Raw genomic sequence first — 16,958 nt, forward strand, 5'->3', positions numbered from 1 at the left:
TGTGCGTCGCCGCACTGTTATATTGGAGTTCCACTGCCGTGGTCGTAGCGCCGTCAACAGAGGACGGGGAGTCCGGGTGGTCGGCGTCGCCCCACGAGGCCACGAGATGCCGAGAAAGTCGACGATTCAGTGGAAGAAGCCCATCGAAGAAGAGGACCTAGTCGTGTCGGTCCGTTGACGGCGTCGTGGGAATGCCAATTGCCCGCCGGCGCGATGCGAAGGGTTGGAGATGTGGGTGTTGGGGCGTGAAGAGAGAGAAGCGACCGTGGCTTGTGCGGACGTTGAAAACTCATCGGACAATTGTTGTTTTCAGGTGACGTGGACATTCTGGAAGGCCGAAAATTCTTCGTGTTTTTAATAGTAGAGATACGACGAACTAATGGGCTTACATTTATATAACTTATCCACATGGGCCTCGTCGGCCCAAAGGCCCCGTGAGCATGACGGAAGAGCAGTGATAAAGCGGAGTGACAATGGAATCGTACGGGGAGGGTCGAGGGGAACTGGGAAGGGAAGGGAGCGGAAGAGAGGTGGGTGACCGCCGCTCCTCCGTCCAGCCTTCCAGTTCCAGGCGTGGCGAACTAGGCAAGCGGCAAGCTCACCGCTCCTCGAGTGAGGCCCAGGTTCCGTCGCCGCCGTACTCAGCAGCGGATACCGGCGAGTCAACAGGTAGTAGAGGGGGAAGGAGGGGAGCAGTTCCTGTTCGCCCGGTCACCGCGCGGCCGGAGCAATCCCGCTGGTGCGTCCGCCTCAGTTTGCCGTCACCCTGTTGCACGTACGGCTAGGGTTTGGAGATAGATCCGCCCGCCAGCTCGTGTGGAGGCGCGCCGTGGTGCGGGGAGGAATAGAGGAAGCGCGGTTTTGGTTCCTTGCTCCTGAAGCTTCAGGGCGTGCGAACCGGTTCGGTCGCAATGTCGGGCTCGTCGGCGGCAGGGGAGGACATAGTGCAGCACCTATCGTCCAATTCTAACCCGTCTTCGTCGAAGCTCGCGAAGCTCGAGGCACGCATGGCCGGCAAGGCTGTCTCCGCGCCATCGTCACCGCCACACCATCCCATGGCTGCCCCCGCCTCCGCACCTGCCATATCCTTCATGGACCAGGAGGAGCTGCCTGAGACTTCCTCTTCCGATGACGATGTCAGTCCTATACCTTAAGCTTCTCCTGTTACTTTCCCCTTCTTTTTCCTGGCTCATGTACAGTATTGTGATTGCTTGACATCTTCGATTTCCTTGCTCACACATTGGCTATGTTGCTATGATCTCTTTCTGGCCAGAACTATTTATGCTATTTCTTTTGGTATTATAAACATGTGCACGTGGTTTGCTAGTGTAACCGACCACAAATTAGTCAAATAATTCCACCTCTAGTTTTATCCTTATTATGCTAACCATGGCCCCATTCCATTATTCTGTTTTTGCTGATTAGAACTGTGAGGAGTTTTTGATACAAAAGAATACCCTGAAGCGTCCGAGATCTCCAGATGGTGACAACATCTCTGCTCTTGGAAATTTTGAGGTGGGCTCATGTGTTAGGAACTGAATAGCTAATCTCTTACGATTCTCTCCTGCATTCTTTTATGCGCTCATGACTCTGAATATTCTTTTCACTTGGTGGATTCTCTTGTAATTTGAGAATCAGGGTTCATCAAACGAGGCAGCAAAGATTTTAGATGTCACGGATACAAGACCATCCCTGGACAATTCAAATAGGAAAAAACAAGGCCGTGGAAGGGGTCGTGCTGGTACAGGCCGAGGCCGTGGCTCAAAGACTGTTGATCAACCACGACTGACTTTGATTTCCTCAGCAGTTGTAACAAATGGTCAACTAGATAAATTAACCAACAAGGTATGATGTGTCTGTACCATTCTAGTATCCTGCCATGTGCAAACTTCTTACCCTTCTCATCAGAGTTTTTTGTAGGTCATTTGATACTTAAACTGAATGAATATGTTATTGAATAAATTGTTGTTTTGAAGGCACTTCTTATTTAAGGGTAATGTTTGGCCAGTTACAGGATGCTGAAATAGTTTTTTCTAGTAAATTATACACATTTATGACTTAATGAAAGTTGGTAACTAAGAGAAAATTTGCACCTACCCGTATATATCTATATCACTTTTAAACTACATAGCAGATCTAATGAAATAGATGAATCTGTACAAGCTTATTATGTTCAAAACTAGCCTGGACTTGTTCAGTTCTAATAATGTCTTGATCAAAGGACTAGGATACAAGATCTGCCATCTGCTAGTGTGCTTCTGAAGGATCTGTTTTTAGAGAAACTCATTAACAGGTTGTTAGTGTTCTTATATTCCTATTCAAATGGTTTTGAAAAACAGCACGATGGTCCAGGTCTTGTTTGTGACAATTGGTCACACAAATAGTTTGAAAGGTTTTAGGTAAGCCATTGTTTGACCCTACACTACATAAACAAATGTTTTTGCCCCATGGACAAACAACTATTTTCTCCACAATCCATATTTACACTCTGCATTACCAGAAAGCGTCGACACTTATGCACATCCAAAAATGCATTCAATGATGAACAGTTGATTGATGAACCCTATTACACAGTAATTTATCCTAACCTGCTAATTATGAGCGCAATTCAACAGGAACCCCAATCGAGTGTTCAACTGGGCCATGACGACAGGGCTGCTTTACAGGTAACTCATTGTTTGGCATCATTGTCTTCTGTTAAATTTCTAAATATTTCCATCCTTTTCTAATCACAGGATTGATCCGGACGTGTCCTTTTGGAACTGTCTTTGTTTCATGTTTGCCTGATTCTGAATGTCCTTTTGGATGTCTAGTTAATACATAAACATGGAGTCTTTCAGATGGCCTCTTTACATGGTTTTCATCCTTTTTCACCTCTCATTTGCTGGGATAGTTTCCACTTACTTTTATTTTCACTTGCCAGTTTAGGCAATCCAACCTTGTAAAGTAGTATGGTGTTGTTAAGATTTTCTCAGAAGTAATAAAGCATAAACAGCGTTAGTGAAATATTTTCCTGATGCCATGCCACTTTGGATGCTCATGAATATATTGTACCAAAAACCAATGTGTTCTCGTTTTTGTTTTAAAATTCTATTCTTAATCACTCTCCATTGAATAGGAAGAATTGTCAATGTTACATGGCAAAGTTGCATTTTTGGAGGAGGAACTTTCTAAATCGCGTCAAGACGCAACAAATTACCATCAACTGAGTGATAGGGTAGCAAAGGTAAGGAGATACTTGCTATCATTTTTCATTTAAACATGTATTTTTACTCTCTTGACATGTCGCCTTTGCATTATTCTTACAGGAATTGAAGGATCTCAAAGATCATGACCAACAAATGAGATCTAAGGTTGGTAGCATGTTATCTTATAGTTTTACCTTTTTCAGCTACTGCCATTCTTTCATTTGTATACTCTGGTCTACTATAAACTGGAAACTTTAAATCCACTGTTTAGGTATATCATGATGAATACAACAACAACAATAACAAAGCCTTTCATCCTAAGTAAGTTGGGGGTAGGCTAGAGTTAAAAACCCAATAGAACCCACAAGTCATGGTTCACACTCATGGATGGGTATATCCCATCCTTTCAAGTCTCCTGTCTCTTCTCGTGTCAACTTTTGTCTCTCTTCTTCTCTTCTCATTACTATCACGCTTTAGGATTCCACTACGCACTGGCGGACTGGTGCCTTTGGAGGTCTCAGTTGTACATGTCTAAACCATCTTAAACGCTGTTGGACAAACTTTTCTTCAGTTGGTCCAACCCTAGCCTATTATGTATATCATCATTTCGAACTCAATTTCTTCTTGTATGGCCATAAATTCAACGCAACACACACATTTCCACAACACTTGTATGCTGAACATGTCGTCTTTTTGTAGGCCAACATTCTGCACCATAAAATAGAGCAGGTCGAATTGTCGTCCTATAAAACTTGCCTTTTACTTCTGTGGTACCAACGCCAGATGCTTGACGTCGCTTCATCCACCCTGCTTTGAGGTTGAGTTGAATGCTTAGTAAGCTCTTGCTTGACTGGATCACAAGCAATACCAATAGTACCTGTACAGTCAGTCAAGAGAAGTCGATATAGAAATAGAAACACCAAAATCTGCAAGCAACCGCCATAACCAAGTCACCTCTGTCGTCACAAGAGCCATAACATGCAACTCAACCTCTACTCGAATAAGAAACTATCGTTTACTTCTTAGTCTTCCAAGCAATAAGAGAGCCACCAAGAAAAACATAATACACAGAAATAGATCGACGATCAGACAAATCACTAGCCTAGGTAGCATCACAGTAGGTCTTGAGTTGTAAAGAACTTGTGCGTGGAAATGATAGACGACACAAGATAGTCCCATGAAGACAACGTAAGACACGAAGCGGGTGACTATAGTGGAGCTGATTGGTGGCCAAAACAAATTGACTAAGAATATGTGTAGAATAGGAAATATTAGAACGAGTGTGTCAAGGGCCTGGGCGTCTAGAGCAGGGGGCCCTCGGCTACGAAGGTCGTAGCCGCGGTTCGTCGTCTTCTCCGGCGTGGTTATCCCCCACAGTCGTAGGCTTAGTTGGTAGAGAGAGAGGTAGAGAAGAGATAACTTGTTTGCTGCCTTTATTCCTGTCTCCCTGTGCCGCATATATAGCCATCAGCCTGCTGTTATTTTAGGCAAGCCTAAACATGGTAACACTAATCAATCACTAATCAATCACTCCTTTCCTTCCCTCTACTTTCCATTCTTCTACTAATCAATCACCCATCAATCTCTCCTTTCCTTCCCTCTACTTTCCATTCTTCTATTTTCCTTCCTAGCCACTGCTTTCCATATGCTCCAGCTGATCTCCCAGATCTGCGCGCCCTGCGCGCTCCTGTGCGCGGCGCCTGTCACGGGCGCGACGCTGCCTGGCGTACGAGCGCCCGTACATGACATCTCTCCCCTCGTCGAAGGCCAGCTCGTCCTCGAGCTGGAAGGCTGGGAATCGGGCGCGGAAGTCGTCGAACTCCTCCCAGGTGGCTGATGAAGCTGGTTCGCCGCTCCAGTGAACGAGGACTTGCCGCACGCCACGCGACAAGCGAGCCCCCGCTATTCTTGCAGGCTCAGGCACTACCGCACCATTGAGAAGAGGCGGCAGAGCCGGCGGTGTGGTGGGTGGGGAGCCCACGTACTTCCGGAGCACGCCGACATGAAACACGTCGTGCAGGCGCGCGCCGGGCGGCAATTCTAGCCGAACAGCCACGTCATTGATGATCTCGGTGACGCGGTAGGGTCCCACGTAGCGAGGCTTGAGCTTCCCAGTGATGGTTCGCGGCAGGGACGCCACCACACGTTGGCGAAGGCGAAGGAATGCCCAGTCCCCGACCTCATATGTGACCTCCTGGTGGTGCTTATCATACTGCAGCTTTTGGACCGCCTGAGCCTGCTCGAGACGGAAGCGGACGTCAACCAGAAAGGCTTCCCGCGCTTCCATTTCTTGTGCCACCGCCGCCACCCTTGTGTCGCCGGGCTCGTAGGAGCGGATGGAGGGCGGATCACGGCCGTAGACCACCCGGAACGGGGTGTCGTGGAGGGACGACTGGTAGGCCGTGTTGTAGACGTACTCCGCCCAGGGGAGCCAGCGAAGCCACTGGCGAGGGTGATCGCCCGTGAGGCAGCATAGGTACATGACGATGACGCGGTTGGCCGCCTCCGTCTGCGGGTGGAACGCTGATGACATGAGGAGCTTGGTGCCCATGAGGCGCATCAGCTCGCTCCAGAACGACGAGGTGAACAGCGGGTCGCGGTCGAAGACGATGGATTGCGGTATCCCGTGGAGACGGACGTTGTCGGTGAAGAAAGCCTGTGCCACAGACTCCGCCGTGTACGGGTGCGCTAGGGGGATGAAATGGCAGTATTTGCTGAAGCGGTCGACGACGGAGAGGATGACCGTCTTGCCGTGCACTCGGGGTAGCGCTTCAACGAAGTCCATCGCAATGTCCGCCCAGACCGCCGAGGGCACTGGCAGCGGCTGCAGCAAGCCAGCCGGATGTAGATGTTCCGACTTGAACCGCTGGCACGTCGTACACGCCCGCACGAAGTCCTGTACCAGGCGTCGCATGTTGGGGAAGTGGAAGTCCCGGCGCAGGCGGTGCAGGGTGCGGTGGACGCCCTCATGCCCATCGTCATGCACGACGGCCACAATCTCCTGCAGCAGGGGCGACGCCGGTGGAATGTACAGGCGCCCATCGTAGGTGACCATGCCGTCAGCCACCGCCCACGGTGCATCGCGGGTGCCAACGCCGACTCCTTCATGGATGGCTGCTAGAGCCGGGTCCATGGCCTGGGCCTGACGAAGGCGCGCGATGAAGTCGAAGCGGGGCGCGGAGATCGCCAGCAGCACGCTCTCCTCCGTGTCGCGGCGGGAAAGAGCATCCGCAACGACGTTCGTGGCGCCCGACCTGTACTCCACAGTGAAAGTAAGCCCAACAACTTCCCGACCCAGTGGTGTTGCGGGATTGTGGAGAGGCGCTGGTCGAGTAGGTATTTGAGGCTATAGTGGTATGTCTTGACGACGAAGCACCGCCCCCAGAGGTACGACCGCTAGTGCCGGACCGCCTGGACTAAGCCGATGAGCTCGAGCTCGTAGGCTGCCAACGCCTGGTGACGAGGAGCGATGGGACGGCTGAAGAATGCCACCAGATGTCCCTCTTGGGTGAGCACGGCGCCAAACCCGTGTGACGACGCATCACACTCAACCACGAAGGTCTTTGTGAAGTCAGGCATGGTGAGGACCGGTGCCGAGGTGACGACGGCCTTGAGGGCGCCGAAAGCCGCCGCTGCCTTGTCATCCCAGGCGAAGCCGTCTTTCTTGAGGAGGGCCGTGAGCGGTGCGGCGACCGTGCCGTAGTTGAGCACAAACTTGCGGTAGTAGCCCGCCAGGCCAAGAAACCCGCACACCGCCCGAGCCGAGCGCGACACCGGCCAGTCGAAGATGGCCTGCACCTTTGTTGGGTCCATGGCTACGTCCGCCGCCGAGATCACATGACCAAGGTAGGCGACGGACGGGGCTCCGAAGGCGCATTTGGAGCGCTTGACGAAGAGTTGGTGGCGTTGTAGTTCCTCGAGGACCATCCTGAGGTGGTGCAGGTGCTCCTCCCAATTCTTGCTATATATCAGGATATCATCAAAGAAAACAAGGACAAACCGGCGCAGGAAGGGACGAAGCACATCGTTCATGAGGGCTTGGAATGTTGCCGGTGCGTTGCAAAGCCCGAACGCCATCACCAGGAACTCGTACAGGCCGTCGTGGGTACGAAATGTCGTTTTGTGCACGTCTTCCGGCCTCATGCGCACCTGGTGGTACCCGGAACGCAGGTCTAGCTTGGAGAAGAACCGAGCACCATGAAGCTCGTCCAGCAGCTCGTCGACCACCGGGATCGGGAAGGCGTCCTTGATGGTGACCGCGTTTAGCGCGTGGTAGTCGACGCAGAACCGCCACGACCCGTCGGGCTTCTTCACGAGGAGGACCAGCGACGAGAATGGTGAATCGCTGCGACAAACAATCCCCTGCTCGATCATGGCGGCGCACTGGCGTTCCATCTCGTCTAGAGATGGCAATGGGTACCCGAAACCCGAATACCCGACGGGTTTTACCCGATATGAAGGCGGGTACGGGATGATTTCTCTACCCGCGGGTATGTTAATGGGTAAAAACCTCTACCCGTTGGGTAGACGGGTATGGGTATGGGTTGGTACTACCCATACCCGTCTACCCGTGGGTAAAATATACCAGCATCAATAGCACTATAAACATCTAATTGAGTCCAACTTAGCTAGAATAAAACTCTTCTCTAATTATCATTTGTCTAGATATCAAGTTATGTAATCATATAATTTGTTATATGTGAAATTGAAGATGTTTTTATATGTTTCTTTAATATTTTGAGTGATTGGTATATTGGAATTTAATTCTTTTCTAGCGGGTACGGGTTACCCGACGGGTAAAAATACCCGCGCGGGTACGGGTATAGGTAAGATTTTGTACCCGCGAGTATATATGGGTAACCCGACGGGTAGAAATTTTTTTGATGGGTACGGGTATGGAATGGTACTACCCGACGGGTATGTACCCGTTGCCATCCCTAATCTCGTCTTTGTGTGCCGCCGGGTACCGGTAAGGCCGGACTGCCACCGGCTGCGCGCCCTGCTTGAGGATCATGGGCGCGCAACGGTGGCAGACCGGCCAGCTCTGCGAAGACGGGAGCGAAGGTGTCCAGGAGAGCCGCGAGCAGAGGCTCGGTCGCGGTGGTGGCGCCCAGCACCGGCGTCGAGGACGTGGGCACGCCGTTCCAGCAGACTATGCGGTCGTGGTGCTGGAACGACATGCGCCTGCATGCGAGATCCCACACGATGGGCCCCAGCGCGCCCAACCAGCGAGTGCCGAGGACGACATCGTACCCGGCCAACGGCATGACGAAGAGATCGGCCGGGAACGCGTCGCTGCCAACGGTGAGGGGCGCGTTGCGGATGACGCCCACGCAAGTGATGCGCTCGTCGTTGGCCACCATGGCCGAAAGGCGCGGGCGCTGTTGCTGGGGAAGGCCGGAATGTCGCGCCGCTGCCTCGGATATGAAATTGTGCGTGCTGCCCGAGTCGAGGAGGGCGACGAGCGGGGTGGCTCCTAACATGACGACGACCTGCATGGTGTCGGCCACGGGACAACCTGAGACGGCCTGCAACGAGAAGCACGGTGCCTCAGCGTCGGGGTGGTCGGTGTCGTCTTCGTCCATGATCTCGACGCCGTCGACGAAGAAGATGCGCTTGCAGAACCTGTTGTGACCCCTGGAATACTTGTCATTGCAATTGAAACATAATCCGAGGCGACGACGTTCGGCCATCTCCTCAGTACTGAGCCTTCTGCCCTCGCCACGGCCCGGAGCCGCGCCCGCCGGTGGTGTCGAGAGCGCCAAAGGGACGTGGGGCGTCGGAAGCGCCGGTTTCGGTGGCGGAGGCAGGCTGCCGCGTGCGGCTGGCCTGGTATGGGCCGGCGTTGGGGCCCTGTCGAGTTCCATCAGCTCCACTTGCCGCGCGAGGCTCATAGCCGCCGCGAGTGACTGGGGGTTGTGGATGCGCACCGCATGGCTGAGCGGTGGCAACAGCCCGCCCGTGAAGAGTTGCACGCGCTGGCGTTCCTCCAGTGGTCCGGCGCGCGGTAGTAGCTCCTGGAAGCGGTTCTGGTACTCCTCCACGGTGCCTGTACGCCTACACTCAACGAGTTCGAACAGCGGCGCCGAGCGTAGGGGAGGCCCGAAGCGCAACTGGAGGATGTCCTTGAAGCGGTGCCAGCGCGGAGTCCCCTCATCCGTCTGTAGCTGGAGGTACCACGACTGGGCCACGCCCTCGAGGTGGTAAGAGGTCATCCAAACCTTCTCCTCCTACATGATCCGCTGCTGATGAAAGTAGGACTCACTGCGGTTGATGAAGAGCATGGGGTCCGACTTGCCGTCAAAACGCGGGAAGTCGATTTTTTGGAACCTTGGTGGTCGATCGATGTGGTGCTGGCCGTCGTGGTCGCCGCTGCCGGACGGTGAGGAGGAGGGCGCCTTGTCCTTCTTCAACGACTCGACGTCATTTTGGAGGACATATATCGTACCCACGAGCTTCTCGATGATTGTAGCCAAATCGTCGATGGTTTTGGTGGTCATAATGGAGGAGGTCGATGGCGGTGATGGTGGAGGGCTGGGTGGTGGTTGGGTGACGTCGAGGGACTGATCGGAGGTGTGGGATCGAGAGGATGAAGATCGCCTGACTCGTGATACCAGGTTGTCAAGGGCCTGGGCGTCTAGAGCAGGGGGCCCTCGGCTACGAAGGTCGTAGCCACGGTTCGTCGTCTTCTCCGGCGTGGTTATCCCCCACTGTCGTAGGCTTAGTTGGTAGAGAGAGAGGTGGAGAAGAGATAACTTGTTTGCTGCCTTTATTCCCGTCTCCCTGTGCCGCATATATAGCCATCGGCCTGCTGTTATTTTAGGCAAGCCTAAACATGGTAACACTAATCAATCACTAATCAATCACTAATCAATCACTCCTTTCCTTCCCTCTACTTTCCATTCTTCTACTAATCAATCACCCATCAATCTCTCCTTTCCTTCCCTCTACTTTCCATTCTTCTATTTTCCTTCCTAGCCACTGCTTTCCATATGCTCCAGCTGATCTCCCAGATCTGCGCGCCCTGCGCGCTCCTGTGCGCGGCGCCTGTCACGGGCGCGACGCTGCCTGGCGTACGAGCGCCCGTACATGACAGAGTGACACCAATATAAAAAAGACTCCTGACTATGCGATGATAGCGGGTAGGATCAACAAGAGGCTCACCATCAGTGGCACTAAGATCAACAAGTAACGTTTGGAGGCAGACGACGACACAAACAGAGAAGCGACGTAGGAGGCCGCACATGGCGCTTGACCAAGCAGAGGCGACTAACGTGGGTGAGCAGAAGTGACCTCTGCGGGCGGGAGCCAGGAGGTGGGTAGACGAGCTAGCTGACAGGAGCGATCGTTGGTGGGCGGTTGCGACATGTATCGGCGGGCGGGCGCACGAGCATGAGGTGGGCAGGCAGACATGAGTGAGTGCCGATAGACGGGTCTTGGTAGCTGACAGGCGAACTCCGGTGAGCGATCACGAAGATGAGCGCAACCAGTCCAAAGGAGCCAACTGCAAAGCTGTGTAGAGCCGCAAGGCGACAGAGCAGAGCTACCAAGTGATATGAGAGAGGAATGAGAGAAATACAATGTTATGAGCTGAGCTACCAGACGACGGAAAGAAGTAACTCTAACCCTAGATTTTGGCTCTGTATACCATGTTATGAATATCATTCATAATCAATATGAGGACACTAGGCCATATTGATACATGATAGAGACCGTGTACAACAAGTACTCTATATGAGATCGAATACAATAAGGACACATGCATATGCATCTAACATGTACAATATACTTTTCCTTATAACGGTCAGACGCACTACATATGTATTTTTAATACCAATGGAAATTTTACTTATGTGCATATGTGCCTGATGCATGCATGTTGTTTTTCCACATGGTTTGGATGTGTGTTTTGTGCTTTCCTTTCTTATTTTTTTGTGTGGTGGGCCATGGTGGAAGTGAGCTTACTGTACTTGTTTAGCTTCAAGGCAATGTCTTAATATTTGTGGTTGAGAAAATATACTCATTCCATGCATGTAATACTAACTGTTCTCATTTTTATTAATGAAGCAAATGAAGGTGCTGTCTGATCTGCTGATAGCTGTGTCGAAAGCAGAGAGGCAAGAAGCGCGGATGAGGATAAGGCAGGAATCTTTCAGACTTGGGAATGTTGGTGTTATGAGGTAATTTTCCAATGTCCCAGTGCTTGATCCATGATAACATCCTGAGTGGCCCTTTTTTTGAGGGGAAATAATACCCCCGTTGCAAAGAGCCTCCTAACTGCAGCTCTTTATCTAGTTTGCCTTCTAAAATTTACACCTAGTTTTTTCATAGCAGATGATCTTTCTTCCCTTTTAATTTTTTTGGTATGAATTGTCTATTGCGACATTGTTTTGGCTTATTCTACCCTCGTTCATAACTCAGAGCTGGAACTATCATATCTGAAATTTGGGAAGACGGACAGGCAATAAAAGATCTTAATTCTCACCTGGTGAGTTCTGCAACCCCATAGATATGTCTACTTGCATACACATATTAGAAGATAATAATGATTTGACCTATAGGCAGTAGGACTTGTATCTGCATGGTGATTCATTTTTTGATATGCCATATGTGGTAGTTGAGAACTGAGCAATAGCTTGGCTGGTAAGGCCTCCAGTTGAGAGGCCACCCAACTGGGCTCAGGCCCAGGCTTGCAGGTCATGTGAGTGCCTCCCTAAGGGATTGAGGAGGGGGAGTGAACTAATCCCCCTTCGATCCCTCCAATCCCCATGGGAATTGATTGATGTAAACTAGCCTTAAAGGGTTTGGTAATCCCTCTCTTGTGTCAAGGGCACGGGGCTTCTTGCTCCCCGTGGTGGACTTCTTTCTTTCTTTCTACAGACAACTTCTGTTCCAGACTTTTGTTTACAATTCTGGCCATATTAGATATGTTGGTCTTGTATACTATTACTGAGTATCGTTTCAGAAGACAGGTTTGTACTCCCAGTTGGATTTTACTGACACTATCTGTGCACTTCAAAGTTTTCATAAAGATCTATAGAGGCATTTTGATTGCTAATGAACTTTAGATGCCTCGAATTCATGGCAGTCAATGGCTAGCATTTATGTTTGACCTCACCTTAGTCTATTTCTGACCAGTCATGGTATCATCTATAGTTAAGTTTGGCCAGGGAGGAAGCTTTCTTGTGGTCTTTGGCTGGGGCTAAGGGTTTTTCTTACCTCCTAGCTCAAAGACGGGTGGTGTAGTTTTTTTTCTCTATTTTAGTTGGGGTGTTTGTCAGCTGACAAACGCTCTGTCCCTGCCCTATTCCAGCTGTTCTTTCTGGCTAGGTGGTTTCGGTGTGTGTGTGTGTGTTTGTGTGTGTATGTGGGTCTGTCTGTTTCGGGGTATTTTCCCCCTTTTTCTTCTTAATATATTGATGCGCAGCTCTCCTGCGTGTTCGAGAAAAAAAAAAGTTCTTGTGTATTCCTATTTCGCATATCATCCTAGTCCTTTCTCATGTCTGAACTGTAAAAGTGATATCCATATCTTTTATAGGCTTTGCTAGTTTGCTGTCTACACCATCTTACTCTTTGGTAATGATGTATTTTCATATTTCTGATGGTTATGTTTGCTGAATCTTTCTGTAGAAATCTTTACTGGAAACTAAGGAGACTATTGAAAGGCATCGTAAATCACTTAAGAAAAGACAATCTGGTGAGTATTCTTTATTTCTGAAGTACATTTTTCCTTTATTGCTTGTGTTGGTTGACTTGAATCATTATAAGCTTCAATAACTTGCTATGTTTTGCAGTACACATCAATGCATGCCAATATTGTTTCGTGAAAAGCATTTGCAATAAAATTTAAGTTGATGTAGATTTATTCTTATGACATTCCAGTTTGCCCTCCAATATTGCAAGCGTAATACAAAAGTCATAGCAGCTTAACAAAATTAAAAAAATTGTGCACTAGATAAATTGTATATTTTCATGGCAATATATTTCCTACATTCCTTTTTTTTTTTGGAAAAAATGTCTTTCTGTTTAGACAAGGGTGATGGCAGTGACGCTGAGACTAGCATGTCCGAGGAGGACATTGTCTTACAGGACGAAATATGTAAATCTCGTCTAACCAGTATCAAACGGGTAATTTTCCTTACGGAGCCATGGTTACTTGCCTAATTGGTACACCTTCTTAATCTGCTTTTTTAATATTTTTAGGAGGAAGAACAGTATATGAGAGAGAGAGATCGGTATGAGTTGGAAAAGGGGAGGCTTATACGAGAGATGAAGCGTCTCAGAGATGAAGATGGCTCACGCTTTAACAACTTCCAAATTCTTCACCATCGTTATGCTCTGTTAAATCTTCTTGGAAAGGGAGGGTTTAGTGAGGTTTACAAGGTAGACTCTTGCTTTACTTATAATTTTGAAAACTAAACTGAGGCTTTAAATTTAGTCATACTAGACCTATATGGCTAATATAAAAAGTCATTCTTTGCTTATATAGATAAGAAATACCAAATTTTCCAGCTATTTAGTTACATGTGGGACCTTATTGAACACTTGCTTAAAGAGGGTAGGTTTTACTTCAAGGTTCATCTTTCTTTAGAAAATGTACTACTTTAGTGTACTAAATCCTGAACTATCTTGATGGTTATATTCGTGTTCGAACATTCGACGAGCTATTTGAGATATTTTCTTTTTCATGAAGTCAGTCTAATGTGTGGTGATGTCTTCATAGAAATTTGGCTTGATAGTACCAGCAGTTACATGCAACAATATCTTTTGGGCAGGCTTTTGATTTGGTGGAGTACAAGTATGTGGCATGCAAGCTTCATGGATTGAACGCTCAATGGAGTGAGGAGAAAAAACAGAGCTACATACGTCATGCGATTCGTGAATATAACATTCACAAAACTTTGGTGCATCCAAACATTGTCAGGCTATGGGATATATTTGAGATTGATCACAATACATTCTGCACCGTCCTAGAATATTGCAGTGGTATTATATGTTTTTATGATCTTCGGAATCCTGATTGATATGACAACATAACAAACTCTTTTATTTGTTCGCTTTTCCTGATACCTGTATGCGGATGACTTCATTCTGTAGTCATGCTAACATAAATTCATAATTTGGAAGTGTTAGAGATACTGTCTTACCGAACTTTAGGCATATATTGTTATTGGCCACATGCGTTTGTGTTTATAGTTCTTGGATGAATTTGTTTCATTTTGCCAATAAAAAAACTGTGGTGGTTCTTAGATAAGTAATAGCTGCTGACCCATATAAAAATGAAGTGAATGCATAAACTGATGCTAAATAGATTTGGTGATGGTTTATACAATTATTTCTCCCACATTTACCAATTGGTCAGAATAGGATAGGTTGTCAATGGGGGAAAAAAGGCAGGGGCAACATGCTGTTGACCGGATTTGTATCCCATCCTCTGTCTCGACAATAACAAGCAAGTTGACAAATAAATAAATAAGACTCATCTGCCGCAAACTCTAATGTATTTACTTCTAGCAATTCTATGTTTGATACTTTCTATTTTGAGCCACAACTGTTACAGCAAGCCACTACGAATACTAATAACTACAAGGATATGTTTTCTCACAGAAAACAAAAGGTTTCTTCCAATGCTCACTATCTTCTTAATCAACATGCATTCCATTTTACATGTATTTGTATCAGTTATGTGAAGCTTTTATTTTACAATGTTGTAGTCTTTAATGATGGTTTTCCTTCCTAAATCTATAGCTCTTAGATCAGGAAATCATCAATCATGAGATGTGATAATGTTCTCTTCATTGTTATTGTTTCAACCAGGCAAGGATCTTGATGCAGTCCTTAAAGCCACACCAATTCTTCCAGAAAAAGAAGCAAGAATCATAATTGTTCAAATATTTCAGGGCCTGGTTTATCTAAACAAGAGGGGCCAAAAGATCATTCACTACGATCTAAAACCTGGCAATGTTCTCTTTGATGAGGTTGGTGTTGCAAAAGTTACAGACTTTGGCCTCAGCAAGATTGTGGAGGATGATGTTGGGTCTCAGGGAATGGAACTCACTTCTCAGGGAGCTGGAACCTATTGGTGAGTGTGATCCTTCCAGTTGATCTTTTGCACTAGCTCACAAAAACTTTCAAGCTACCTGCTGTTATGGATTTTTTAATTATTTGCATTTTTTGCTATATACCTGGTGGAATACATGCTATTTCTAAAAAGAGCTGCATCATTCAAGTATCAATCTAAAATCTTCGGAAGGAATTACCTTTTGTTGTCTTTTAGTCGCATTACTAACAGGACATTTTCTTCTTTCGTATAATGCCTTGAACAAGTGAGCGATGCATACATTTAGTTTTTATTATTGGCAGGACATAGTTGTTTTCTTTTTATGGCCATTTTAGAACGGCAGGGATGTCTCGCTACAAATTCTTTTCTGTTCTTTTTCAGGTATCTTCCTCCAGAATGCTTTGACCTTAGCAAAACACCATTTATTTCATCTAAGGTAATTATATCTGGCAACTGTTCTACCTGTTAATGCGCTAACTGGTGAAAGTATATTATGGTTCTTGTTCTACTCATCCAGTAGCATAATATATTCAGGTGTCAAAGGTAATAGGTCTCCTCACTTTAAAAAGTGGTTTTGGAATGTTTCAATTGGGAGGAGGTATCATGTGATGGTTTGGCTGTATGCAACTTTTACATAAAAAACACATATATCATCTCTTGCTGACCTATAGGCCTGGGTTCATTTATGTGCCTCCTGAACTCAATCCACTTTCCACAATAATAATTTTTGAAATGTGAACTTCATCCTTATTAGCAATGGTCATTCGTTTTCATGCAGGTGGATGTTTGGTCAGCTGGTGTAATGTTTTACCAAATGCTTTATGGAAGGCGTCCTTTTGGTCATGATCAGACTCAGGAGAGAATACTTCGGGAAGATACAATTATCAATGCACGAAGAGTGGAGTTCCCCTCAAAGCCAGCTGTATCGAATGAGGCGAAGGTCTGTTTCCAATTTTTTCACATAGTGTAAATATTTGCATACTCATCACATGTATCAATCCCATCAATGCAAGGCACCATTCTGCCCTCAGCTTGCGCTGAGAATTCGCTGATGATGGTTAGTTTTGCAAAAGTGTATAATCTCACTGCGAATAAAAACATTTAGTGTAGTCCCCATGTCGTTTTCATTCTAAAATTGTATGTCATCTGTGAGCCGGTTTGATTTTTTTTTCTTTTTTGTGAAAATTCACAGGATCTGATACGCCGGTGCTTGACATACAACCAATCAGAGAGGCCAGATGTACTAACCATAACTCAAGATCATTATCTCTCGTATGCAAAGAAGTAGCCACTACCCCGGAGAACATTTTGGCGATGGTATCTGTTCAGGCATTGAGATTATGGATGGGGATGGATAATCTCGTGGAAGAGCTAAGTATTAAACAAGCTCAAGAAGACCACAAAGGGTGTATAATTGTAAATTTTAGTCTGCCCTATTACGGCAATGACCTGAAATCCAGAAGGCATCAGTTCAAAGGCCAGCTTCTTTTGTAACATAGAGAAAACATGCATTAACGGGCCCATTTACCCTTTGACTGAGATCTCCTTGACTCGCTTGTGGCATGCCCCCGTGCGTAACGCGACGGTTACTTGGCTGGTGGGCAATGGTCCTCTTGATTTTCTGTTTGCTGATACTGTCGATAAGGACTGCCGAATCAAGAACCACGAGTGACAAGAAAGCGCTCACATGCTCACATATAAAAAACTCG

At 47.5% G+C, this 16,958-nt stretch overlaps 1 protein-coding gene across 1 annotated transcript; it reads left to right on the forward strand.

The window, feature by feature from the left end:
- Positions 1-495: 495 nt before the first annotated feature.
- On the forward strand, positions 496-16,810 carry LOC542152 (tousled-like kinase 2). Its single transcript, NM_001111776.1, is given in 16 exon segments — positions 496-1,136; positions 1,426-1,515; positions 1,639-1,845; positions 2,616-2,666; positions 3,119-3,226; positions 3,309-3,353; positions 11,256-11,368; positions 11,610-11,676; positions 12,819-12,885; positions 13,219-13,316; positions 13,392-13,571; positions 13,964-14,174; positions 15,006-15,270; positions 15,631-15,685; positions 16,028-16,189; positions 16,442-16,810. Coding segments are annotated over 16 exon segments (2,040 nt in total). The 5' UTR covers positions 496-911; the 3' UTR covers positions 16,538-16,810.
- The last annotated feature ends 148 nt before the right edge of the window (positions 16,811-16,958 follow it).

Source organism: Zea mays, chromosome 5 (assembly GCF_902167145.1).
Source record: "Zea mays cultivar B73 chromosome 5, Zm-B73-REFERENCE-NAM-5.0, whole genome shotgun sequence".
Classification (NCBI taxonomy): Eukaryota; Viridiplantae; Streptophyta; class Magnoliopsida; order Poales; family Poaceae; genus Zea; species Zea mays.